This window comes from Somniosus microcephalus, chromosome 2 (genome assembly GCF_052327205.1).
Source record: "Somniosus microcephalus isolate GS21.2 chromosome 2, FLI_Smic_1.0, whole genome shotgun sequence".
NCBI lineage: Eukaryota > Metazoa > Chordata > Chondrichthyes > Squaliformes > Somniosidae > Somniosus > Somniosus microcephalus.
In genome coordinates, this window is record NC_140988.1 from 388,989,644 (window position 1) to 389,017,143 (window position 27,500).

The window sequence follows — 27,500 nt, forward strand, 5'->3', positions numbered from 1 at the left end:
GTCACAGTCTAAGGATAAGGGGTAACCCATTTAGGACAGAGATGAGGAGGAATTTCTTCACCCAGAGAGTGGTGAACCTGTGGAATTCTCTACCACAGAAGGCAGTTGAGGCCAATTCATTAAATATATTCAAGAAGGAGTTGGATATATTTCTTAAGGCTAAAGGGATCAAGGGATATGGGGAGAAGGCAGGGACTGGGTACTGAATTTGGATGATCAGCCATGATCTCATTGAATGGCGGAGCAGGCTCGAGGGGCCGAATGGCCTACTCCTGCTCCTATCTTCTATTTTTCCAAATGCTGATTTCATTCAGTTCCTCCCTCTCATTAGACCCTATGTTCCCCGACATCTCTGGGAGGTTATTTGTGTCCTCCTTTGTGAAGACAGAACCCAAGTCTGCCATTTCTTTGTTACCCATTATAAATTCCCCTGATTCTGACTGCAAGGGACCTATGCTTGACTTCACCAATCTTTTTCTCTTCACATATCTATAGAAGCTTTTACAGTCAGTTTTTATGTTCCCTGGAAGCTTACTCTCATACTCTATTTCCCCCTCTTAATTAATCCCTTTGTCCTCCTTTGCTGAATCCTAAACTGCTCCCAATCCTCCAGTTTACTGCTTTTTCTGGCCAATTTATATGTCCTCTCCTTGGATCTTATGCTATCGCTAATGTCCCTTGTTAGCCACGGTTGAGTCACCTTTTTTGTTTTATTATAGAAACATAGAAACATAGAAGATAGGAGCAGGAGTAGGCCATTCGGCCCTATCGAGCCTGCTCCGCCATTCAACGAGATCATGGCTGATCATCCAAACCCTAGCACCCGGTCCCTACACCGACAGCCATCCCACACAAGCCCTATCCCCGTAACCCCACGTATTTAATCCCCCCCTAACACTAAGGGCCAATTTTTGTCATGGCCAATCAACCTAACCCGCACACCTTTGGACTTTGCCAAACAGGGATGAACAAATTCTGTAGTTCATCCATGCGGTCTTTGAATGTTTGCCATTGCCTATCCACCGTCAACCCTTTGAGTGACATTCCCCAATCAATCCTACCCAACTCGCGCCTCAGACCATCGTAGTTTCCTTTATTTAAATTCAGGACCCTAGTCTCTGAGTCAACTACTTCACTCTCCATCTTAATGAAGAATTCGATCATATTATGATCGCTCCGCCCCAAGGGGCCTCGCACAATAAGATTGCTAATGATTCCTTTCTCATTACATAATACCCAGTCTAAGATGGCCTGATCTCTAGTTGGTTCCTCAACATATTGGCCTAGGAAACCATCCCGTATACACTCCAGGAATTCCTCCTCCACAGTATTGTTACTAATTTGGTTAGCCCAATCTATATGTAGATTAAAGTCACCCATGATGACTGCTGTACCCTTATTGCACGCGTCTCTAATTTCCCGTTTAATGCCATCCCCAACCTCTGCATTACTGTTTGAGGGTCTGTATACAACTCCCACTAACGTTTTCTGCCCCTTGGTATTTCTCAGCTCCACCCATACAGATTCCACATCAGAGCAAATATCCTTTCTTACAATTGTGTTAATCCCCTCTTTAACCAGCAATGCTACCCCACCTCCTTTTCCTTTTTGCCTGTCTTTCCTGAATATTGAATACCCCTGGATGTTGAGTTCCCAGCCTTGGTCACCCTGGAGCCATGTTTCCGTAATCCCAATCATCATATCATATATCCGTTTACATCTATTTGTGCAGCTAATTCATCCACCTTATTACGAATGCTCCTCGCATTAAGACACAAAGCCTCAGGCTTGTTTTTTTAACACTCTTAGACCTATTAGAATTATTATTTACTGTGGCCACGTTTGATTTAAACCCTTGATTTCTCTGACTGCCACTTTTGCTTTTCTCCTTCCTGTCTTTTGCTTCTATCCTTGTTTCCCTTTTCTCTGTCTCCCTGCACAGGTTCCCAACCCCCTGCCATTTTAGTTTAAACCCTCCCCCACAGCACTAGCCAGCACTCCCCCTAGGACATCGGTCCCGGTCCTGCCCAGGTGCAAAACGTCCAGTTTGTACTGGTCCCACCTCCCCCAGAACCGGTTCCAATGTCCCAGGAATTTGAATCCCTCCCCCTTGTACCATTCCTCTAGCCACATATTCATCTGAAATACCCTTCTATTTCTACTCTGACTAGCACGTGGCACTGGTAGCAATCCTGAGATTACTACCTTTGAGGTCCTATTTTTTAATTTACCTCCTAACTCCCTATATTCAGCTTTTAGGACCTCATCCCGGTTTTTACCTATATCGTTGGTACCTATATGCACCACAACAACTGGCTGTTCACCCTCCCCCTCCAGAATGCTCTGCAGCCGCTCCAAGACATCCTTGATCCTTGCACCAGGGAGGCAACATACCATCCTGGAGTCTCGTTTGCGGCCGCAGAAACGCCTATCTATTCCCCTTACAAAAGAATCCCCTATTACTATAGCTCTCCCGCTCTTTTTCCTCCCGTCCTGTGCAGCCGAACCACCCATGGTGCCAGGAAGTTGGCTGCTGCTGCCTTCCTCTGATAAGCCATCTCCCTCAACAATATCCAAAGCGGTATATCTGTTTGAGAGAGGGATGGCCACAGGGGACTCCTGCACTACCTGCCTGCGCCTACTACTCTGCCTGGTGGTCACCCTATCCCTTCCTGCCTGTGCAGCCTTTACCTGCAGTGTGACCAACTCAGTAAATGTGCTATCCATGACATCCTCAGCTGCACAAATGCTCCAGTATGTATCCATTCGCAGCTCCAGCACCGCAATGCGGTCTGTCAGTAGCTGCATCTGGATGCACTTCCCGCACACATGGTCGTCAGGGACACAGGAAATGTCGCTGATTTCCCACATAGTGCAGGAGGAGCATACCACGGCGCCGAGCTGTACTGCCTTGACTTACCCTTTAATTAATTCAAATTAAATTAAATCAAATCAAATCAATCCCACCAATTACACTACAATTAAATGATATACTCAAGGGCCTTTGTTTAACAGTAGTCCCCACTACACAACAGAAATCCTAGAAACTATAAACCACAAAATTTAAGTTTTGGAAAAAAGAGAGAAATACTCACCAACCAGTCACTTACCTGCTTTCTGGTGACGTCACACTTCGATTATTTTTTACTTCTCTCTACTCTTGCTGACTCTGTGCCTCTCGCAGGTCCGCCGCTCAGCTCCGGTCCCAGGCCTCCTCGCCGCGCTCTTTTTATCCTCCTCTCGCTGACTCTGTGCCTCTCGCAGGTCTGCCGCTCAGCTCAGCTCTCAGTTTGAAGTAAGTCTTGTGCTAGTGTTCAGTCAGGAGTTGCAAATTATTGAGCCCGTCATGGTACAAGTCATAGAAACATAGGAAAATAGGAGTAGGAGTAGGCCATTCAGCCCTTCGAGCCTGCTCCGCCATTCAATATGATCATGGCTGATCCTCTATCTCAATACCATATTCCCGCTTTCTCCCCATACCCCTTGACGCCTTTTGCATCTAGAAATCTATCCATCTCCTTCTTAAATGTCGATGTCAGATGGTGTCCTGTGATCTTCCCGCTCCTGCCCTTCTGGGTGGTGGAGACCACGAGGCCAGGAGGTACTGTTGAAGTGAACCTGTGGAGTTACTGCAGTGTATCCGGCAGTGTGTGTGTACAGCAGACTCAGAGCACCACCCAGTCTTGTCCTGGGGCATCAGTCAAGCAGACTGGAGAGATGCGTCAATGTACAGGAGACACCTTCACTGAACACCAGTTCCACAGCCCTCGATCCACTGAGTGTGTCAGTACAATCCCTTGATCCACTGGGTGTACCAGCCCTCGATCCACAGGGTGTACCAGCCCTCGATCCACTGGGTGTACAAGCCCTCGATCCACTGGGTGTACCAGCCCTCGATCCACTGGGTGTACCAGCCCTCGATCCACTGGGTGTACCAGCCCTCGATCCACTGGGTGAACCCGCCCTCGATCCACTGGGTGTACAACCCCCCAATCCACTGGGTATACAAGCCCTCGATCCACTGGGTATACAAGCCCTCGATCCACTGGGTGTACCAGCCCTCGATCCACTGGGTGTGTCAGTACAAGCCCTCGATCCACTGGGTGTGTCAGTACAAGCCCTCGATCCACTGGGTGTGTCAGTACAAGCCCTCGATCCACTGGGTGTAGCAGCCCTCGATCCACTGGGTGTACAAGCCCTCAATCCACTGGGTGTACCAGCCCTCGATCCACTGGGTGTACCAGCCCTCGATCCACTGGGTGTACAAGCCCTCGATCCACTGGGTGAACCAGCCCTCGATCCACTGGGTGTGTCAGTACAAGCCCTTGATCCACTGGGTGTACAAGCCCTCGATCCACTGGGTGTGTCAGTACAAGCCCTCGATCCACTGGGTGTGTCAGTACAAGCCCTCGATCCACTGGGTGTACCAGCCCTCGATCCACTGGGTGAACCAGCCCTAGATCCACTGGGTGTACCAGCCCTCGATCCACTGGGTGTACAAGCCCTCGATCCACTGGGTGTACCAGCCCTCGATCCACTGGGTGTACAAGCCCTCGATCCACTGGGTGTACCAGCCCTCGATCCACTGGGTGTACCAGCCCTCGATCCACTGGGTGTACCAGCCCTCGATCCACTGGGTGTACCAGCCCTCGATCCACTGGGTGTACAAGCCCTCGATCCACTGGGTGACCCAGCCCTCGATCCACTGGGTGTACCAGCCCTCGATCCACTGGGTGAACCAGCCGTCGATCCACTGGGTGACCCAGCCCTCGATCCACTGGGTGACCCAGCCCTCGATCCACTGGGTGACCCAGCCCTCGATCCACTGGGTGAACCAGTCCTCGATCCACTGGGTGAACCAGCCCTCGATCCACTGGGTGTACCAGCCCTCGATCCACTGGGTGTACAAGCCCTCGATCCACTGGGTGCACCAGCCCTCGATCCACTGGGTGTACAAGCCCTCGATCCACTGGGTGTACCAGCCCTCGATCCACTGGGTGTACCAGCCCTCGATCCACTGGGTGACCCAGCCCTCGATCCACTGGGTGACCCAGCCCTCGATCCACTGGGTGACCCAGCCCTCGATCCACTGGGTGACCCAGCCCTCGATCCACTGGGTGAACCAGCCCTCGATCCACTGGGTGAACCAGCCCTCGATCCACTGGGTGTACCAGCCCTCGATCCACTGGGTGTACAAGCCCTCGATCCACTGGGTGCACCAGCCCTCGATCCACTGGGTGCACAAGCCCTCGATCCACTGGGTGTACCAGCCCTCGATCCACTGGGTATACAAGCCCTTGATCCACTGGGTGTACCAGCCCTCGATCCACTGGGTGTGTCAGTGCAAGCCGTCGATCCACTGGGTGTGTCAGTACAAGCCCTCGATCCACTGGGTGTGTATATCAGATACAATGACTGGCCGAATTGCCTTATTCTGTACTGGAGATTTGATCTCTTTGGTTGCTTTACTCCACCCCCCATTATGGTGAGAAGTATGTTGCTGCATGCCCAGGGCCAGACACGCCTGGGATACTGAATGATGCACAGGACAGTTCCTCCTGAGATTCAGACAGGGTACAGAATCATAGACTGATAAAGCACAGAAGGAGGCCATTCGGCCCAACGTGTCTGTGCCGGCTCTTTGGTAGAGCTCTCCAATTAGTCCCACTCCCCCGCTCTTCCACCATATCCCTGCAAATTTTTCCCCTTCAAGTATTTCTCCAATTCCCTTTTTAACGTTATTCTTGAATCTGCTTCCACCGCCCTTTCAGGCAGCGCATTCCAGATCACAACAACTCGCTGCGTAAAAATACATTTCCTCGTCTCGCCTCTGGTTCTTTTGCCAATCACCTTAAATCCGCCTCCTCTGGTTACCGACCCCCTGCCACTGGGAACAGTCTCTTTTTATCTACAGTATCAAAACTGTTCATGATTTTGAACACCTCGATCAAATCTCCTTTTAACCATCTCTGCTCTCAGGAGAACAGCCCCAGCTTCTCGAGTCTATCCACGTAACTGAAGTCCCTCATCCCTGGTACCTTTCTAATAAATCTCCTCTGCACCCTCTCCAAGCCCTTGACATCCTTCCTAAAGTGCAGTGCCCAGAATTGAACACAATACTGTGGTAGGAAATCTCATGACTAATTATTGAGCATGGAAAAAGTTGTGCCTGTGACTGGGTGCTGGCTCGTCCCATCCCAGTAATGTCCCATTGCTTGGCTTGAGGCAGTGACAGTTCCCCTTTGGTACTCTTGCTGATTCTCCTCTCTGATTCTGACCTTTCTAGAGCAGTTTGTTGTGGAGGATCTTCTGAGGGCATCTGCGGAGGGGATTGACATCGCTGGCTTTGTCTTACAGTACCTCGAGAAGGCCCAGGTACGTTGGTCAATGCAGGAACACGGCCTCTGAAGGAGTGTGGATCATGCTCCGGGGGGGAAAGTTTGAATCATAGAAAGTTACAGCACAGAAGGAGGCCATTCGGCCCATCGTGTCCGCGCCGGCCAACAAAGAGCTATCCAGCCTAATCCCACTTCCCAGCTCTTGGTCCGTAGCCCTGCAGGTTACAGCATCCCAAGTGCACATCCAAGTACTTTTTAAATGTGGTTAGGGTTCCTGCCTCTACCACCCTTTCAGGCAGTGAGTTCCAGACCCCCACAACCCTCTGGGTGAAGAAATTTCCCCTCAAATCCCCTCTAAACCTTCCCCCAATTACTTTAAATCTGTGCCCCCTGGTTTTTGACCCCTCCGCTAAGGGAAATAGGTCCTTTCTATCCACTTTATCTATGCCCCTCATAATTTTATACACCTCAGTAAGTTCTCTCCTCAGCCTCCTCTGTTCCAAGGAAAACAGACCCAGCCTATCCAGTCTTTCCTCAGAGCTAAGATTCTCTACTCCCAGCAACATCCTTGTAAATCTCCTCTGTACCCTCTCTAGTGCAATCACATCTTTCCTGTAATGTGGTGACCAGAACTGCACGCAGTGCTCTAGCTGAGGCCTAACTAATGTTTTATACAGTTGAAGCATAACCCCCTGCTCTTGTATTCTATGCCTCGGCTAATAAAGGCAAGCATTCCGTATGCCTTCTTAACCACCTTATCTACCTGGCCTGCTACCTTCATGGATCTGTGGACATGCACTCCAAGGTCCCTTTGTTCCTCTACACAACTCAGTGTCCTACCATTTAATGTGTATTCCCTTTCCTTGTTAGCCCTCCCCAAATGCATTACCTCACACTTCTCCGGATTGAATTCCATTTGCCACTGTTCTGCCCACCTGACCAATTTATTGATATCTTCCTGCAGTCTACAGCTTCCTTCTTCAGTATCAACCACACAGCCGATTTTAGTATCATCTGCAAACTTCTTAATCCTACCCCCTATATTCAAGTCTAGATCATTGATATATACCACAAAAAGCAAGGGACCTAGTACTGAGCCCTGAGGAACCCCACTGGAAACAGCCTTCCAGTCACAAAAACACCCATCAACCATTACCCTCTGCTTCCTGTCTCCGAGCCAGTTTTGAATCCAACTTGACACTTTGCCCTGGATCCCATGGGCTTTTAACTTCGTGACCAGTCTGCCATGTGGAACCTAATCAAAAGCCTTGTTAAAGTCCATATACACTACATCAAACACACTACCCTCGTCTACCCTCCTTGTTACCTCCTCAAAAAATTCAATCAAGTTTGTCAGACACGACCTTCCCTTAACAAATCCGTGCTGACTATCCTTGATTAATCCGTATCTTTCTAAATGAAGATTTATCCTGTCCTTCAGAATTCTTTCCAATAATTTCCCACCACCGAGGTTAGGCTGACTGGCCTGTAATTACTCGGTCTATCCTTTTCTCCCTTTTTAAACAAGGGTACCACATTAGCAGTCCTCCGGCAGCACACCTGAAGCCAGAGAGGATTGAAAAATGATGGTCAGGGCCTCTGCTCGCAGTGCTGTAACCATTCCAGTGACTGGTGGAGACGAGCATTCTAAGTAATGCTGATCTGTTCACCTGTGTTAATGTGTTTTCACAAAGGTTGCTCCCTCATTTAATTGCCTGGCCTCCTATAAGCATGGAGCTTACACAGTGATGGTGTGTGACTGGGCAAATCATTCTTCATTAAGATGGAGAATGAAGTAGTTGACTCAGAGACTAGGGTCCTGAATTTAAATAAAGGAAACTACGATGGTCTGAGGCGCGAGTTGGGCAAGATTGATTGGGGAATGTCACTCAAAGGGTTGATGGTGGATAGGCAATGGCAAGCATTCAAAGACCGCATGGATGAACTACAGAATTTGTACATCCCAGTTTGGCATAAAAATAAAACAAAAAAGGTGACTCAACCGTGGCTAACAAGGGAAATTAGGGATAGCATAAGATCCAAGGATAGGACATATAAATTGGCCAGAAAAAGCAGTAAACCTGAGGATTGGCAGCAGTTTAGGATTCAGCAAAGGAGGACAAAGGGATTAATTAAGATGGGGAAAATAGAATATGAGAGTAAGCTTGCAGGGAACATTAAAACTGACTGTAAAAGCTTTTATACATATGTGAAGAGAAAAAGATTGGTGAAGTCAAGCGTAGGTCCCTTGCAGTCAGAATCAGGGGAATTTATAATGGGGAACAAAGAAATGGCAGACCAATTAAATACATATTTTGGTTCTGTCTTCACAAAGGAGGACACAAATAACCTCCCAGAGATGTCGGGGAACATAGGGTCTGATGAAGGGGAGTAACTGAAAGAAATAAGTATTTGTAAGGAAATTCATGGGACTGAAGGCCGATAAATCCCCAGGGCCTGATAATCTACCTCCTAGGGTACTTAAGGAAGTGGCCCTAGAAATAGTAGATGCATTGCTGATCATCTTCCAACATTCGATGAAATCTGGAACAGTACCCATGGATTGGAGGGTAGCTAATGTTACCCCACTATTCAAAAAAGGTGGTAGGGAGAAAACGGGGAATTACAGACCGGTAAGCCTTACATCGGTGGTGGGGGAAATGCTAGAGTCCATTATAAAAGATGTAATAGCAGAGCACTTGGAAAACAGTGACAGGATCGGACAAAGTCAACATGGATTTACAAAAGGTAAATCGTGCAGCACTAATCTACTGGAATTTTTTGAGGATGTAACTGGTAAAATAGATAAGAGAGAACCAGTGGATGTGGTGTATTTGGACTTTCAGAAGGCTTTCGATAAGGTCCCGCATAAGAGATTAGCGTGCAAAATTAAGGCACATGGGATTGGGGGCAAGGTACTGACTTGGATAGAGAACTGGTTGGCAGACAGAAAGCAAAGAGTTGGAATAAACGGGTCTTTTTCTGAGTGGCAGGCAGTGACTAGTGGGGTACCACAGGAATCAGTCCTTGGACCCCAGCTATTCACAATACAGGAAACTTTGTGCTATCCGGCACCGACGGGACCGCGCTGCTGCCGTTCCCTCAAAACTGCCGGACACTCCAGAGCTAATGTTGAAACATACGGAGATTTTCATCTCCGTATGAATCAACAAACCCTGTTGCTTAGCAACAGCCTCTAAAAAGTCAGCAAGCGTCTCTGTAGCGTCTCTAGCTGAAGCTGTTGCTTAGCTACAGACCTTGCAGAGCTTGACTGTTCAAAAAAAGCAAAGAAAAGAAACTAAAAGAATAAAAAATGACTCCTGATTTTTGCCGGTGGCTCCAGCTTGCCGGACGGTTCGCCTCCGGATAACACAAAGTTTCCTGTGTTTATGAATGATCTGGACGAGGGAACTGGATGTAATATCTCCAAGTTTGCAGACGACACAAAGCTGGGTGGGCGTGTGTGCTGTGAGGAGGATGCGGAGAAACTCTAGGATGATTTGGACAGGTTGGGTGATTGGGCAGAAGCATGGCAGATGCAATATAACGTGGAAAAATGCGAGGTTATCCACTTTGGTGTCAAAAACAGGAAGGCAGATTATTATCTAAATGGCAATAGATTGGAAGAAGGGGAAGTGCAATGAGACCTGGGCGTCCTTGTGTAGCAGTCGCTGAAAGTAAGCATGCAGGTGCAGCAGGCGGTTAAGAAGGCAAATGGTATGTTGGCCTTCGTAGCGAGAGGGTTTGAGTACAGGAACAAGGATGTCTTGCTGCAGTTGTACAGGGCCTTGGTGAGACCAAATCTTGAGTATTGTGTGCAGTTTTGGTTGCCTTATCTGAGGAAGGATGTTCTTGACATGGAAGGAGTGCAGCGAAGATTCACCAGACTGATACCTGGGATGGCAGGAATGACGTATGAGGAGAGATTGGGACGATTGGGCTTGTACTCGCTGGAGTTTGGAAGAATGAGAGGGGATCTAATCGAAACTTATAAAATTCTAACAGGACTAGACAGACTAGATGCTGGAAGGATGTTCCCGATGGTCGGGGAGTCCAGAACCAGGGGTCACAGTCTAAGGATAAGGGGTAAGCCATTTAGGACAGAGATGAGGAGGAATTTCTTCACCCAGAGAGTGGTGAACCTGTGGAATTCTCTACCACAGAAGGCAGTAGAGGCCAATACATTAAATATATTCAAGAAGGAGTTGGATATATTTCTTAAGGCTAAAGGGATCAAGGGATATGGAGAGAAGGCAGGGACAGGGTACTGAATTTGGACGATCAGCCATGATCTCATTGAATGGCGGAGCTGGACCGAATGGCCTACTCCTGCTCCTATCTTCTATGTTTTGCAGGCTCTTTGTAGCCTCCTCACAACTTGCTAACCCACCTATCTTTGTATCATCAGCAAATTTGGCTACAGTACACTCGGTCCCTTCATCCAAGTCATTAATGTAGATTGTAAATAGTTGAGGCCCCAGCACTGATCCCTGTGGCACCCCACTAGTTACAGTTTGCCAACCTGAAAATGACCCATTTATCCCGACTCTCTGCTTTCTGTTAGTTAGCCAATCCTCTGTCTATGCCAATATATTACCCCCAACCCCATGAGCTCTTATCTTGTGCAGTAACCTTTGATGTGGCACCTTATCGAATGCCTTCTGGAAATCCAAATACACCACATCTACTGGTTCCCCTTTATCCACCCTGAGTAGTATATAGACCCCCTAACAGTAGCTACACTGTAGGACAGAGTATAAATCAAGAAATAATGGGGGCTTGTAAGAAAGGTACTGCAATAATTATGGGCGATATTAATCTTCATATAGATTGGACAAATCAAATTGGTAAAGGTAGCCTTGAGGACGAGTTCATAGAGTATATTCGGGATGGTTTCTTAGAGCAATACGTTGAGGAACCAACCAGGGAGCAGGCTATTTTAGATCTGGTAATGTGTAATCAGACAGGATTAATTAATCATCTCATAGTAAAGGATTCCCTAGAATTTCACATTCAGTTTGAGGGTGAGAAACTTGGGTCTGAAACTAGAGTCCGAAACTTAAATAAAGGCAATTACAAAGGGTATGATGACAGAGTTGGCTAAAGTGGACTGGGAAAATAGATTAAAGGGTAAGACGGTAGATCAGCAGTGGCAGACATTTAAGGAGATATTTCATAAATCTCAGCAAAGGTTTATTCCAGTGAGAAAGAAAGACTTTACAAGAAGGAGGAACCAACCGTGCTGCAAAGATTAGTGGTAGGCCAGAGGATTGGGAAATTTTTAGAAACCAGCAAAGGACAACTAAAAAAATTATAAAGAGGGAGAAGATAGATTATGAGAGTAAACTAGCAAAAAATATAAAAACACACAGCAAGAGCTTCTACAGGTATATAAAAAGGAAGAGAGTAGCTAAAGTAAACGTTGGTCCCTTAGAGAAGGAGACTGGGGAATTAATAATGGGAAATAGAGAAATGGCAGAGACTAAACAATTATTTTGGACAGCACTGTAAACTTCTCTCCAGTCTGAAAAACAACCGTTCACCATTACTCTCTGCTTTCTGTTCCTCAGCCAATGCCCCTTTAATCCCATATGCTTTCATTTTGCTAACGAGTCTATTATGTGGTATGTTGTGAAATATCTTTTGAAATTCCATATTCACAACATCAACCGCACTACCATCATCCTGACCAACCTCCTCGACCACTGAGGGAATGCCACACCAAATGCACTGAGGGAACTTGTGACACGGTGGATCTCCACTTCCAGAATGCTTTGGAGAAAGTTCCACATGAAAGGCTATTAATTAAACTCAAAGTTAGGTGGTTTCAGGATAAATCCTGGGAATGGATCAGAAACTGGTTGATTGAGGGGTAATGTCTAGACTCGAGTCTCTGGTGTCTCGACGCTGGTCTCTGGCGCCCTGTCTTCATTGTCAGAGTATTTAATTGAGGTTCTTTTGTTTTAGTTGCACAGTGCGGGACAGCTCGCCGACTGGTGCCTCCATCACATCTGCACCAACTACAACAGCATCTGCCGCAAGTTTCCGAAGGACATGAGACACATGTCTGCAGGTACATAGAAACATAGAATATAGGAGCAGGAGTAGGCCATTCGGCCCCTCGAGCCTGCTCCGCCATTCAATGAGATCATGGCTGATCATCCAAATTCAGTACCCTGTCCCTGCTTTCTCCCCATATCCCTTGATTGCCTTAGCCTTAAGAAATATATCTAACTCCTTCTTGAATATATTTAATGAATTGGCCTCAACTGCCTTCTGTGGTAGAGAATTCCACAGGTTCACCACTCTCTGGGTGAAGAAATTCCTCCTCATCTCTGTCCTAAATGGCTTACCCCTTATCCTTAGACTGTGACCCCTGGTTCTGGACTCCCCCGCCATCGGGAACATCCTTCCTGCGTCTAGTCTGTCTAGTCCTGTTAGAATTTTATAAGTTTCAATGAGATCCCCTCTCCTCCTTCTAAACTCCAACGAGTATAAGCCCAATCGACCCAATCTCTCCTCATACGTCATTCCTGCCATCCCAGGTATCAATCTGGTGAATCTTCGCTGCACTCCCTCCATGGCAAGAACATCCTTCCTCAGATAAGGCGACCAAAACTGCACACAATACTCAAGGTGTGGTCTCACCAAGGCCCTGTACAGCTGCAGCAAGACATCCTTGCTCCTATACTCGAATCCTCTCACTATGAAGGCCAACATACCATTTGCCTTCTTAACCGCCTGCTGCACCTGCATGCTTACCGTCAGCGACTGGTGCACAAGGACACCCAGGTCTCGTTGCACTTCCCCTTTTCCCAATCTATTGCCGTTCAGATAATCTGTCTTCCTGTTTTTGCCACCGAAGTGGATAACCTCGCATTTATCCACATTATACTGTATTTGCCATGCATCTGCCCAATCATCCAACCTGTCCAAATCATACTGGAGTTTCTCTGCATCCTCCTCACAGCACACACGCCCACCCAGCTTTGTGTCGTCTGCAAACTTGGAGATATTACATCTAGTTCCCTTGTCTAGATCATTTATATATATATATTGTGAATAGCTGGGGTCCTAGCACCGATCCCTGCAGTACCCCACTAGTCACTGCCTGCCACTCGGAAAAAGACCCGTTTATTCCAACTCTTTGCTTCCTGTCTACCAACCAGTTCTCCATCGAAGACAGTACCTTACCCCCAATCCCGTGTGCTTTAACTTTGCATGCTAATCTCTTATGCAGGACCTTATCGAAAGCCTTCTGAAAGTCCAAATATACCACATCCACTGGTTCTCCCTTATCTATTCTACCAGTTACATCCTCAAAGAATTCCAGTAGATTAGTCAAGCATGATTTACCTTTTGTAAATCCATGTTGACTTTGTCCGATCTTGTCACTGTTTTCCAAGTGCTCTGCTATTACACCTTTTATAATAATGGACTCTAGCATTTTCCCCACTACCGATGTCAGACTTACCGGTCTATAATTCCCCGTTTTCTCTCTACCACCTTTTTTGAATAGCGGGGTAACATTAGCTACCCTCCAATCCATGGGAACTGTTCCAGAGTCTATAGATTTTTTGAAGATGACCAGCAATGCATCTACTATTTCTAGGGCCACTTCCTTAAGTACCCTAGGATGTAGATTATCAGGCCCTGGGGATTTATCGCCCTTCAATCCCATCCATTTCCCTAACACCATTTCCCTACAATTACTGATTTAATTCAATTCCTCCCTCTCATTAGACCCTATGTTCCCCGACATCTCTGGGAGGTTATTTGTGTCCTCCTTTGTGAAGACAGAACCAAAGTATGAACCAAAGTGAGTCTTGACAAAGGGTTCACCCGGAACGTTGACTCTATTTTCTCTCCACGGATGTTGCCTGGCCTGCTGAGTTTTTCCAGTATTTTCTGTTGTTATTTCGGATTTCCAGCATCTGCAGTATTTTGCTATCGTTTATGTATTTAATTGCTCAGCCAATTCTTTGTTCCCCATTATAAATTCCCCTGATTCTGACTGCAAGGGACCTACGCTTGTTTTCACCAATCTTTTTCTCTTCACATATCTATAGAAGTTTTTATAGTCAGATTTTATGTTCCCTGCAAGCTTACTCTCACAATCTATTTTCCTTTTCTTAATTAATCCCTTTGTTCTCCTTTGCTGAATCCTAAACTGCTCCAATCCTCAGGTTTGCTGCCTTTTCTGGTAATTACAAAGGTATGAAGGCAGACTTGGTTAAAGTGGACTGGGAAATATATTATAGGGTAAGACTGTAGAAAAGCAGTGGCAAACATTTAAGGAGATATTTCATAACTCTCAGCAAAGATATATTCCAGTGAGAAAGAAAGACTCTAAGAGAAGGATGAACCATCCGTGGCTAACTAAGGAAGTAAAGGATGGTATCAAATTGAAAACAAAAGCATACAATCTTGCGAAGAATAGTGAAAGGCCAGAGGATTGGGAAATTTTTAAAAACCAGCAAAGGACGACTAAAAAAATGATAAAGAGAGAGAAGATAACTTATGAGAGTAAGCTAGCAAGAAATATAAAAACAGACAGTAAGAGCTTCTACAGGTATATAAAAAGGAAGAGAGTAGCTAAAGTAAATGTTGGTCCCTTAGTGGATGAATCTGGGGAATTAATAATGGGAAAGGAAATAGCGGAAACTTAAAAAAAAAATATTTTGTATTGGTCTTCACGGTAGAAGACACTAAAAGCATCCCAATAATGGATAATCAAGGGGCTATTGGGGTGGGGGGGAACTTAAAACAATCACTATCACTAGAGAGAAAGTACTAGGCAAACTAATGGGACTAAAGGTGGACAAGTCCCCTGGACCCGATGGCCTGCATCCTAGAGTCTTAAAAGAAGTGGCTGCAGAGATAGTGGATGCATTGGTTGTAATATACCAAAATTCCCTGGATTCTGGAGAGGTCCCAGCGGACTGGAAAACCGCAAATGTAATGCCCCTATTTAAGAAAGGAGGGAGACAGAAAGCAGGCAACTATCGACCAGTTAGCCTAACATCTGTCATTGGGAAAATGCTAGAGTTCGTCATTAAGGAAGTGATAGCAGGACATTTAGAAAATCATAATATAGTCAAGCAGAGTCAGCATGGTTTTATGAAAGGGAAATCATGTTTGACAAATTTGCTGGAGTTCTTTGAGGATGTAACGAGCAGGGTGGATAAAGGGGAACCAGTAGATGTGGTGTATTTGGATTTCCAGAAGGCATTCGATAAGGTGCCACATAAAAGGTTACTACAGGAAACTCTTTGGTATCCGGCACTGATGGGACCGGGATGGTGCCGGTTGATTAAAAATTCCGGATGACGGAGAGGGTTATCTACCGAGGCTATTTTTAACAAACAAAGAGTCAGACTCCTGTTATTGAGGTGTTCGGACTTCCGACAGTGCCAAGAAGCCGAGTAGTGGCAGTTTGGAGAACTACCCCCACTGACTAACTCGGCCACCACGGGAGACTCGGACTCCGCAACATTGCCGGTAATTGAGGTGTTGTTTTTGGAGTATGAATTTTGCCGGCTAATAGAGAATTCCGTATATTTAGGTCTGGTGTGGCGATGCCGGAGTTGGACTGGGGTGGACAAATGTAAGAAGTCACACAACACCAGGTTATAGTCCAACAGCTTTATTTGAAATCACAAGCTTTCGGAGCGCTGCTCCTTCTTCAGGTGAAGTGGAGAAATGCATAAAGACACAGCTTATATAGTCAGAGAATCATGTCAGATGTTTACAGGTAACCTTTCCAACTGCCATTTATCACACCTCGGCAGAGAGATAATCACAGAGTCGATCGACAGTTCCGACGGGCCACAGCGAAAAATCGCATAGACCTCCTCAGAAGACAAACACGGGACACAACCAACAGAGTACCCTTCGTCGTCCAGTACTTCCCCGGAGCGGAGAAACTACGCCATGTTCTTCGCAGCCTTCAACATGTCATCGATGACGACGAACACCTCGCTAAGGCCATCCCCACGCCTCCACTACTCGCTTTCAAACAGCCGCCTAACCTCAAACAGACCATCGTTCGCAGCAAATTACCCAGCTTTCAGGAGAACAGCGACCACGACACCACACAACCCTGCCACAGCAACCTCTGCAAGACATGCCAGATCATCAACACAGATACCATCATCACACGTGAGGACACCACCCACCAGGCACATGGTACATACTCATGTGACTCGGCCAACGTTGTCTACCTCATACGTTGCAGGAAAGGATGCCCCGGAGCATGGTACATCGGCGAGACCATGCAGACACTGCGACAATGGATGAACGGACACCGCGCAACAATCACCAGGCAGGAGTGTTCCCTCCCAGTCGGGGAACACTTCAGCAGTCAAGGACATTCAGCCTCCGATCTTCGGGTAAGCATTCTCCAAGGTGGCCTTCGAGACACACAACAACGCAAAATCATCGAGCAGAAACTGATAGCCAAGTTCCGCACCCATGAGGACGGCCTCAACCGAGATCTTGGGTTCATGTCACGCTACATGTAACCCCACCTGATGCAGGGTCATCCAGACTCGAGTCGACATTGGCTTGTTCTCTCTACACAGATGCGGCCGGACCTGCTGTGATTTCCAGCCAAAAAAAATGTTTTTTGTCTTTTTTTGTTTTTCATACAGACCCCAGTATCTGCAATATTTGACCCCTTGTGACCCCACCTCATTGTTCTTTGATGTAATGTTTCCCTGACTGACCTGTTTGGACACCATTCACACCTTTGACTGCTGTGATTATCTCTCTGCCGAGGTGTGATAAATGGCAGTTGGAAAGGTTACCTGTAAACATCTGACATGATTCTCTGACTATATAAGCTGTGTCTTTATGCATTTCTCCACTTCACCTGAAGAAGGAGCAGCGCTCCGAAAGCTTGTGATTTCAAATAAAGCTGTTGGACTATAACCTGGTGTTGTGTGACTTCTTACATTCGTATATTTAGGTGCCGTTAAAATGAGAGTTTCCTGTACATAAGATAAGAGCTCACAGAGTTGGGGGTAATATATTAGCATGGATAGAGGTTTGGCTTACTAACAGAAAACAGAGAGTCGGGATAAATGGGTCATTTTCAGGTTGGCAAACTGTAACTTGTGGGGTGCTGCAGGGATCAGTGCTGGGGCCTCAAGGATTTACAATCTATATTAATGACTTGGATGAAGGGACTGAGTGTAATGTAGCCAAATTTGCTGATTTTTTTAAAAATTCGCTTCTGTGATCTGGGCGTCGCCGGCAAGGCCAGCATTTATTGCCCATCCCTAGTTGCCCTTGAGGAGGTGGTGGTGAGCCGCCGCCTTGAACCGCTGCAGTCCGTGTGGTGAAGGTACTCCCACAGTGCTGTTAGGTAGGGAGTTCCAGGATTTTGACCCAGCGACGATGAAGGATCGGCGATATACTTCCAAGTCAGGATGGTGTGTGACTTGGAGGGGAACTTGGAGGTGGTGGTGTTCCCATGCGCCTGCTGCCCTTGTCCTTCTAGGTGGAAGAGGTCGCGGGTTTTGGAGGTGCTGCCGAAGAAGCCTTGGCGAGTTGCTGCAGTGCATCTTGTAGATGGTACACACTGCAGCCACGGTGCGCTGGTGGTGGAGGGAATTAACGTTCAAGGTGGTGGATGGGGAGTGGAGAGTGTTCCATCACACTCCTTGCTTGTGCCTTGTAGATGGTGGAAAGGCTTTTTGGGGAGTCAGGAGGTGAGACACTTGCCGCAGAATACCTAGCCTCTGACCTGCTCTTGTTGCCACAGTATTTATGTGGAGGGTCCAGTTAAGTTTCTGGTCAATGGTGACCCCCAGGATGTTGATGGTGGGGGATTCGGTGATGGTGATGCCGTTGAATGTCAAGGGGCAGTGGTTAGACTCTCGCTTGTTGGAGATGGTCATTACCTGGCACTTCTGTGGCGCGAATGTTACCTGCTACTTACCAGCCCAAGCCTGAACGTCGTCCAGGTCTTGTTGCATACGGGCATGGACTACTTCTATATCTGAGGAGAACACTGTGCAGTCATCAGCGAACATCCCCATTTCTGACCTTATGTTGGAGGGAAGGTCATTGATGAAGATGGTTGGGCCTAGGACACTGCCCTGAGGAACTCCTGCAGCGATGTCCTGGGGCTGTGATGATTGACCTTCAATCACCACAACCATCTTCCTTTGTGCTAGGTATGACTCCAGCCAGTGGAGAGTTTTCCCCCTGATTCCCATTGACTTCAGTTTTACTCGGGCTCCTTGATGCCACACTCGGTCAAATGCTGCCTTGATGTCAAGGGCAGTCACTCTCACCTCACCTCTGGAATTCAGCTCCTTTGTCCATGTTTGGACCAAGGCTGTAATGAGGTCGGGAGCTGAGTGGTTCTGGTGGAACCCAAACTGGACATCAGTGAGTAGGTTATTGGTGAGTAAGTGCCGCTTGATAGCACTGTCGATGACACCTTCCATCACTTTGATGATTGAGAGTAGACTGATGGGGCGGTAATTGGCCGGATTGGATTTGTCCTGCTTTTTGTGGACAGGACACACCTGGGAAGTTTTCCACATTGTCGGATAGATGCCAGTGTTGTAGCTGTACTGGAACAGCTTGGCTAGAGGTGTGGCTAGTTCTGGAGCACAAGTCCCCAGCCACAGTCTGTTCGCCCTCCTACCATCTGGAAGACGCTACAGATGCATTCGCACCCGTACGACCAGATTTAGGAACAGCTTCTTTCCCAGGGCTGTCATCCTACTGAACTCCACAAATAAACACTAAAGCCTGCACATCTGCCGATGCACTTTATTATGGTCATATTTATGCTAATATATATGTACAAATGTATGTTGAAATGTTTAAGTGTCCTAATCCAAATTGTACACTCTCGGGAGCCGCAAGCCTACATTTCGTTGTACTGCACTTGTGCACTAACAATGACAATAAAAGTTGATTTGATTGATTTGATTTGATGTTGTCGGGGCCCGTAGCCTTTGCTGTATCCAGTGCGCTCAGCCGTTTCTTGATATCACGTAGAGTGAATCGATTTGGCTGAAGACTGGCTTCTGTGATGGTGGGGACCGCAGGAGGAGGCTGATATGGATCATCCACTCGTCACTTCTGGCTGAAGACGGTTGCAAACGCTTCAGCCTTGTCTTTTGCACTCACGCGCTGGGCTCCACCATCATTGAGGATGGGGATATTCATGGAGCCTCCTCCTCCCGTTAGTTGTTTAATGGTCCACCACCATTCACGACTGGATGTGGCAGGACTGCAGAGCTTTGATCTGATCCGTTGATTGTGGGATCACTTAGCCCTGTCTATAGCATGCTGCTTCTGCTTTTTAGCATGCATGTAGTCCTGTGTTGCAGTTTCCCCAGGTTGGCACCTCATTTTTAGGTACGCCTGGTGCTGCTCCCAGCATGCTCTTCTACACTCCTTATTGAACCTGGGTTGGTCCCCTGGCTTGATGGTAATGGTAGAGTGAGGGATATGCCGGGCCATGAATTTACAGATTGTGGTGGAATACAATTCAGCTGCTGATGATGGCCCACAGTGCCTCATGGATGTTGCTTGACTAGTCTGTGGGACAGTTCTCCCAATTTTGGTACAAGTCTCCAGATGGTGTTGAGGAGGACTTTGCAGGGTTGACTGGGCTGGGTGTGCCGTTGCCGTGTCCGTAGCCGGTGCCGAGGTCGATGCCGGGTGGTCCGTCCGGCTTCATTCTTATTATATTTCGTAGTGGTTTGTTACGACTGAGTGACTTGCTCGGCCATTTCAGAGGGCAGTTAAGAGTCAACCACATTGCTGTGGGTCTGGAGTCACATATAGGCCCAGACCAGGTAATGACGGCAGATTTCCTTCCCTAAAGGACATTAGTGAACCAGATGGGTTTTTCCGACAATCCGATAGTTTCATGGTCACCATTACTGATACAGGTAGACTACCTTTTATCCGAACTTCCGAAAACCGAAACCCTCTAAAAACCGAAGGTTTTTTCGTTCAGCGTAAGTCGTGGCTGGGTGTCTCTCTCTCTCTCTCCCCCTCTCTCTCTCTCTCTCCCCCTCTCTCTCTCTCTCCCCCTCTCTCTCTCCCCCTCTCTCTCTCTCTCTCTCCCCCTCTCTCTCTCTGTCCCTCTCTCTCTCTCCCTCTCTCTGTCCACCTCTCTCTCCGTCTCTTTCTCTCTCATAGAAACATAGAAAAGTAGGAGCAGGAGTCGGTCATTCGGCCCTTCGAGCCTGCTTCGCCATTCAATATGATCATGGCTGATTCTCTATCTCAATACCATATTCCCGCTCTCTCCCCATACCCCTTGATGCCTTTTGTGTCTAGAAATCTATCTATTTCCTCCTTAAGTATATTCAGTGACTTGGCCTCCACAGCCTTCTGTGGTAGAGAATTCTCTGAGTGAAGAAATTACCCCTCATCTTTGAGGATGTAACGAGCAGGGTGGACAAAGGTGAACCAGTGGATGTGGTGTACAGGAAACTTTGTGCTATCCGGCACCGACGGGACCAAGCTGTTGCCGTCCCATCAAAACTGCCGGACAAACCAGCGCTAATGTTGAAACATACGGAGATTTTGAGCTCCGTATCTGGCAACAAACCCTGTTGCTTAGCTTCTAAACAGTCGGCCGTACCTTGCAAGCGTCTCTGTAGCTTAGCAACAGCTTCAGCGAGACCTTGCAGAGCCTGACTGGTGAAAAAAAAGCAACGAAAAGAAAAAAAACCTAACGAAACGGCTCCTGATTTTTGCCGGTGGCTCGAGCATTCCGGACAGTTAACCTCCGGATAAACCAAAGTTTCCTGTATTTGGATTTCCCGAAGGCATTCGATAAGGTGCCACATAAAAGGTTACTGCATAAGATAAGAGCTCACAGAGTTGGGGGTAATATATTAGCATGGATAGAGAATTGGCTAACTAACAGAAAGCAGAGAGTCGGGATAAATGTGTCATTTTCCGGTTGGCAAACGGTAACTAATGGGGTGCCACAGGGATCGGTGCTGGAGCCTCAACTATTTACAATCTACATTAATGACTTGGATGAAGGGACCGAGTGTAATGTAGCCAAGTTTGCGGATGATACAAAGATAGGTGGGAAAGCAAGTTGTGCAGAGGACTCAAAGAACCTGCAAAGGGATATAGACAGGCTAAGTGAGTGGGCAAACATTTGGCAACTGGAGTATAATGTGGGAAAGTGCGAGGTTATCCACTTTGGCAGGAAAAATAAAAAAGCAAATTATTATTTAAATGGAGAGGGATTACAAAATGCTACAGTTCAGAGGGACCTGGGGGTCCTTGTGCATGAAACACAAAAAGTTAGCATGCAGGTACAGCAAGTAATCAAAAAGGCAAATGGAATGTTGGCCTTTAATGCAAGAGGGTTGGAGTATAAAAGCAGGGAAGTCCTGCTACAGCTGTACAAGGTATTGGTGAGACCACACCTGGAGTACTGCGTACAGTTTTGGTCTCCTTATTTAAGGAAGGATATACTTGCATTGGAGGCAGTTCAGAGACGATTCACTCGGTTAATTCCAGAGATGAGGGGGTTGACTTATGAGGAAAGGTTGAGCAGGCTGGGCCTATACTCATTGGAGTTTAGAAGAATGAGAGGTGATCTTATTGAAACATATAAGATACTGAGGGGCCACGACAAGGTAGATGCAGAGAGGATGTTTCCCCTCATGGGAAAATGTAGAACTCGGGGGCACAGTTTTAGAATAAAGGGTCGCCCTTTTAGAACTGAGATGAGGAGGAATTTCTTCTCTCAGAGGGTCGTAAATCTGTGGAATTCTCTGCCCCAGAGAGCCGTGGAGGCTGGGTCATTAAATACATTTAAGGTGGAGATAGACAGATTTTTGCAAGATAAGGGAGTGAAGGGTTATGGGGAGCGGGCAGGGAAGTGGCTTTGAGCCCAAGATCAGCCATGATCTTATTGAATGGCGGAGCAGGCTCGAGGGGCCTAGTGGCCTATTCCTGCTCCTAATTCTTATGTTCTTATCTCAGTCCTAAATGTCCTACCCCATATCCTGAGACTGTGACCCCTCCTTCCAGACCCCCCAGCCAGGGGAAACATCTTCCCAGCATCCAGTCTGTCTAGCCCTGTCAGAATTTTATACGATTCAATGAGATCCCCTCTCATTCTTCTAAACTCTAGTGAATACAGGCCTAGTCGACCCAATCTCTCCTCATACGACAGTCCTGCCATCCCAGGAATCAGTCTGGTGAACCTTCGCTGCACTCCCTCTATGGCAAGTATTTCCTTTCTTAGGTAAGGAGACCAAAACTGCACACAGTACTCCAGGTGTGGTCTCACCAAGGCCCTGTATAACTGTAGTAAGACATCCTTGCTCCTGTACTCAAACCCTCTTGCAATGAAGGCCAACATACCATTTGCCTTCCTAACTGCTTGCTGCACCTGCATGTTTGCTTTCAGTGACTGGTGTACAAGGACACCCAGGTCCCTTTGTACATCAACATTTCCCAATCTATCACCATTTAAATAATACTCTGCCTTTCTGTTTTTCCTACCGAAGTGGATAACATCACATTTATCCACGTTATACTGCATCTGCCATGTATTTTCTCACTCCCTCAACTTGTCTAAATCGCCTTGAAGCCTCTTTGCATCCTCCTCACGACTCACAATCCCACCTAGTTTTGTATCGTCGGCAAACTTGGAAATATTACATTTGGTTCCCTCATCCAGATCATTGATATATATTGTGAATAGCTGGGGCCCAAACACTGATCCCCGCGGTACCCCACTAGTCACCACCTGCCACCCCGAAAAAGACCCATTTATTCCTACTCTCTGTTTCCTGTCTGTTAACCAATTTTCAATCCATGTCAGTATATTACCCCCAATCCCATGTGCTTTAATTTTGCACATTAACCTCTTATGTGGGACTTTATCAAAGGCCTTCTGAAAATCCAAATACACCACATCCATTGGTTCTCCCTTATCTATTCTACCAGTTACATCCTCAAAAAACTCCAGTAGGTTTGTCAAACATGATTTCCCTTTCATAAATCCATGTTGACTTTGTCTAATCCCGTTGATATTTTCTGAGTGTCCTGTTATCACATCCTTTATAATAGACTCTAGCATTTTCCCTACTACTGATGTTAGGCTAACCGGTCTGTAGTTCCCTGTTTTCTCTCTCCCTCCTTTTTAAATAGTGGGGTTACATTTGCCACCCTCCAATCTGCAGGAACTGTTCCATAATCTATAGAATTTTGGAAGATGACAACCAATGTATCCACTGTTTCCATGGCTACCTCTTTTAGTACTCTGGGATGCAGATTATCAGGCCCTGGGGATTTATCAGCTTTCAGTCCCATTAATTTCTCCAGCACTATTTTTTTACTAATACTAATTTCCTTTAATTCCTCCTTCTCACTAGACCCTTGGTTCCCTTGCGTTTCTGGGAAGTTATTTGTGTCCTCTTCCGTGAAGACAGAACCAAAGTATTTGTTTAATTGCTCAGCCATTTCCTTGTTCCCCATTATAAATTCTCCCGTTTCTGACTAAGGGACCTACATTTATCTTCACTAATCTTTTGCTTTTTACATACTTGTAGAAGCTTTTGTAATCTGCTTTTATGTTCCTTGCAAGTTTACTCTCGTACTCTATTTTTCCCCTCATAATCAATCTCTTGGTCCTTTTTTGCTGAACCCTAAACTGCTCCCACTCCTCAGGCTTGCTACTTTTTCTGGCAACTTTATATGACTCCTCTTTGGATCTAATACTATCCTTAATTTCTTTTGTTAGCCATGGTTGGACCGCTTTTCCTTTTGTGTTTTTGCGCCAGAAAGGAATGTATAACTGTTGCAATTCATGCATTCGTTCCTTAAATGTTAGCCATTGCCTATCCACCGCCATGCCTTTTAATGAAGCTCCCCAATCTATCATAGCCAACTCACTCCTCATACCTTTGTAGTTTCCTTTGTTTAGATTTAGGACCCTACTTTCGGATTGGAATTCTTCACTTTGCATCTTAATGAAGAATTCTATCATGTTATGGTCACTCTTCCCTAAAGGACCCCGCACAACAAGATTATTAATTAACCCCTTCTCATTGCACAATACCCAATCTAGGATAGCCTGTTCCCTAGATGGCTCCTCAACGTACTGGTCTAAAAAACCATCTCGTACACACTCCAGGAATTCATCCTCCATAGTATTATTGCTAATTTGGTTTGGCCAGTCTATATGTAGATTAAAGTCACCCATGATTACTGTAGTACCCTTGTAGTACTCTAACTGTCCGTCTCTCTCTCTCTGTCCGTCTCTCTCTCTCTCTCTCTCCATGTCTGGCTCTCCCTCTCTCTCCCTCTGTCCGGCGCTCTCTCTCCGTCTCTCTCTCCTTCTCTCTGTCCGGCTCTCTCTCTCTCTCCATGTCTGGCTCCCTCTCTCTCTCTATCTCTGTCCGGCTCCTCTCTCTCTCTCTCTCTCTCTCTGTCCAGCACGCTCTCTCTCTCTGTCCAGCTCACTCACTCACTCTCTCTCTCTCTCACTCTCTCTCTGTCTGTCCAGCTCGTTCTCTCTCTCCCTCTCCAGCTCGTTCTCCCTCTCTGTCCAGCTCGTTCTCCCTCTCTCTGTCCAGTTCTCTCTCTCTCTCTCTCTCTGTCCAGCTCGTTTTCTCTCTCTCTCTGTCCAGCTCGTTCTCTCTCTCTCTCTGTCCAGCTCGTTCTCTCTCTCTCTCTCTCTGTCCAGCTCGATCCCTCTCTCTCTGTCCAGCTCGTTCTCTCTCTCACTCTGTCCAGCTCGTTCTCTCTCTCTCTCTCTGTCCAGCTCGATCCCTCTCTGTCCAGCTCGTTCTCTCTCTCTCTGTCCAGCTCGTTCTCCCTCTCTCTGTCCAGCTCGTTCTCCCTCTCTCTGTCCAGCTCGTTCTCCCTCTCTCTGTCCAGCTCGTTCTCTCTCTCTGTCCAGCTCGTTCTCTTTCTCTCTGTCCAGCTCGTTCTCTCTCTCTCTCTCTCTCTCTCTGTCCAGCTCGTTCTCTCTCTCTCTGTCCAGCTCATTCTCTCTCTCTCTCTCTCTCTCTGTCCAGCTCGTTCTCTCTCTCTCTGTCCAGCTCGTTCTCCCTCTCTCTGTACCAGCTCGTTCTATCTCTCTGTCCAGCTCGTGTTCTCTCTCTCTGTCCAGCTCGTTCTCTCTCTCTCTGTCCAGCTCGTTCTCTCTCTCTCTGTCCAGCTCGTTCTCTCTCTCTCTGTCCAGCTCGTTCTCTCTCTCTCTGTCCAGCTCGTTCTCTCTCTCTCTCTCTGTCCAGCTCGTTCTCTCTCTCAATTCAATTCAAATGCTTTATTGGCATGAAAGTTTACAGAGAACCATATTGCCAAAGCTTACATATCAAAAAGGTACAGTTTTCCAACATTCTGTAGGTGTCAATCGATTTGACATTTGTTGGGTACATACAATATTACTTTTAAACAATATTAATTTTAAACAGTCTTTCTACTTCATTTGGTACGTTCAATATTAATTTTAAACAGCCTTACTTTTAAACAGTCCTCAGGTTGTGACATGTTGTTACATATTTGGCCCCAAGGTATGGTCTGTCTCCTTCTCCCAGGACTAATCTCAATTTTGACAGGTCATCCAATTCCTTGAAATCTGGGGTTGTTTGGCTTAGCTTGTTGAATAATATGTTTCTTGATGTGTTGAATTTTTCGCATTTTAGGAGGAAATGCATTTCTGTTCTCTCTCTCTCTCTCTCTGTCCAGCTCGTTCTCTCTCTCTCTCTGTCCAGCTCGTTCTCTCTCTCTCTCTCTCTCTGTCCAGCTCGTTCTCTCTCTCTCTCTGTCCAGCTCGTTCTCTCTCTCTCTCTGTGTCCAGCTCGTTCTCTCTCTCTCTCTCTCTCTCTCTGTGTCCAGCTCGTTCTCTCTCTCTCTCTGTCCAGCTCGTTCTCTCTCTCTCTGTGTCCAGCTCGTTCTTTCTCTCTCTCTGTCCAGCTCGTTCACTCTCTCTCTCTCTGTCCAGCTCGTTCTCTCTCTCTCTCTCTCTCTGTGTCCAGCTCGTTCTCTCTCTCTCTCTGTCCAGCTCGTTCTCTCTCTCTCTCTGTGTCCAGCTCGTTCTCTCTCTCTCTCTGTCCAGGTCGTTCTCTCTCTCTCTCTGTCCCGCTCGTTCTCTCTCTCTCTCTCTCTCTGTCCAGCTCGTTCTCTCTCTCTCTCTGTCCAGCTCGTTCTCTCTCTCTCTCTCTGTCCAGCTCGTTCTCTCTCTCTCTCTCTCTCTGTGTCCAGCTCGTTCTCTCTCTCTCTGTCCAGCTCGTTCTCTCTCTCTCTCTGTCTAGCTCGTTCCCTCTCTCTCTCTCTGTCCAGCTCGTTCTCTCTCTCTCTCTCTCTGTCCAGCTCGTTCTCTCTCTCTCTCTCTCTGTCCAGCTCGTTCTCTCTCTCTCTCTCTGTCCAGCTCGTTCTCTCTCTCAATTCAATTCAATTCAATTCAATTCAAATGCTTTATTGGCATGAAAGTTTCCAGAGAACCATATTGCCAAAGCTTACATATCAAAAAGGTACAGTTTTCCAACATTCTGTAGGTGTCAATCGATTTGACATTTGTTGGGTACATACAATATTACTTTTAAACAATATTAATTTTAAACAGTCTTTCTACTTCATTTGGTACGTTCAATATTAATTTTAAACAGCCTTACTTTTAAACAGTCCTCAGGTTGTGACATGTTGTTACATATTTGGCCCCAAGGTATGGTCTGTCTCCTTCTCCCAGGACTAATCTCAATTTTGACAGGTCATCCAATTCCTTGAAATCTGGGGTTGTTTGGCTTAGCTTGTTGAATAATATGTTTCTTGATGTGTTGAATTTTTCGCATTTTAGGAGGAAATGCATTTCTGTTCTCTCTCTCTCTCTCTGTCCAGCTCGTTCTCTCTCTCTCTCTGTCCAGCTCGTTCTCTCTCTCTCTCTCTCTCTGTCCAGCTCGTTCTCTCTCTCTCTCTGTCCAGCTCGTTCTCTCTCTCTCTCTGTGTCCAGCTCATTCTCTCTCTCTCTCTCTCTCTCTCTCTGTGTCCAGCTCGTTCTCTCTCTCTCTCTGTCCAGCTCGTTCTCTCTCTCTCTGTGTCCAGCTCGTTCTCTCTCTCTCTCTGTCCAGCTCGTTCTCTCTCTCTCTCTCTGTCCAGCTCGTTCTCTCTCTCTCTCTCTCTCTGTGTCCAGCTCGTTCTCTC

General features: G+C 46.8%; 1 protein-coding gene across 2 annotated transcripts in view; it reads left to right on the forward strand.

The window, feature by feature from the left end:
- The window catches only part of rhobtb4 (Rho related BTB domain containing 4), a 169,750-nt gene that overhangs the window by 134,251 nt on the left and 7,999 nt on the right, over positions 1–27,500 (forward strand). For both annotated transcript variants that reach the window (XM_085976441.1, XM_085976440.1), the window contains 2 exons: positions 6,292–6,375; positions 12,306–12,411. In XM_085976441.1, the coding sequence (XP_085832567.1) occupies positions 6,292–6,375; positions 12,306–12,411 (190 nt within the window). The remainder of the gene's footprint in view (positions 1–6,291; positions 6,376–12,305; positions 12,412–27,500) is intronic.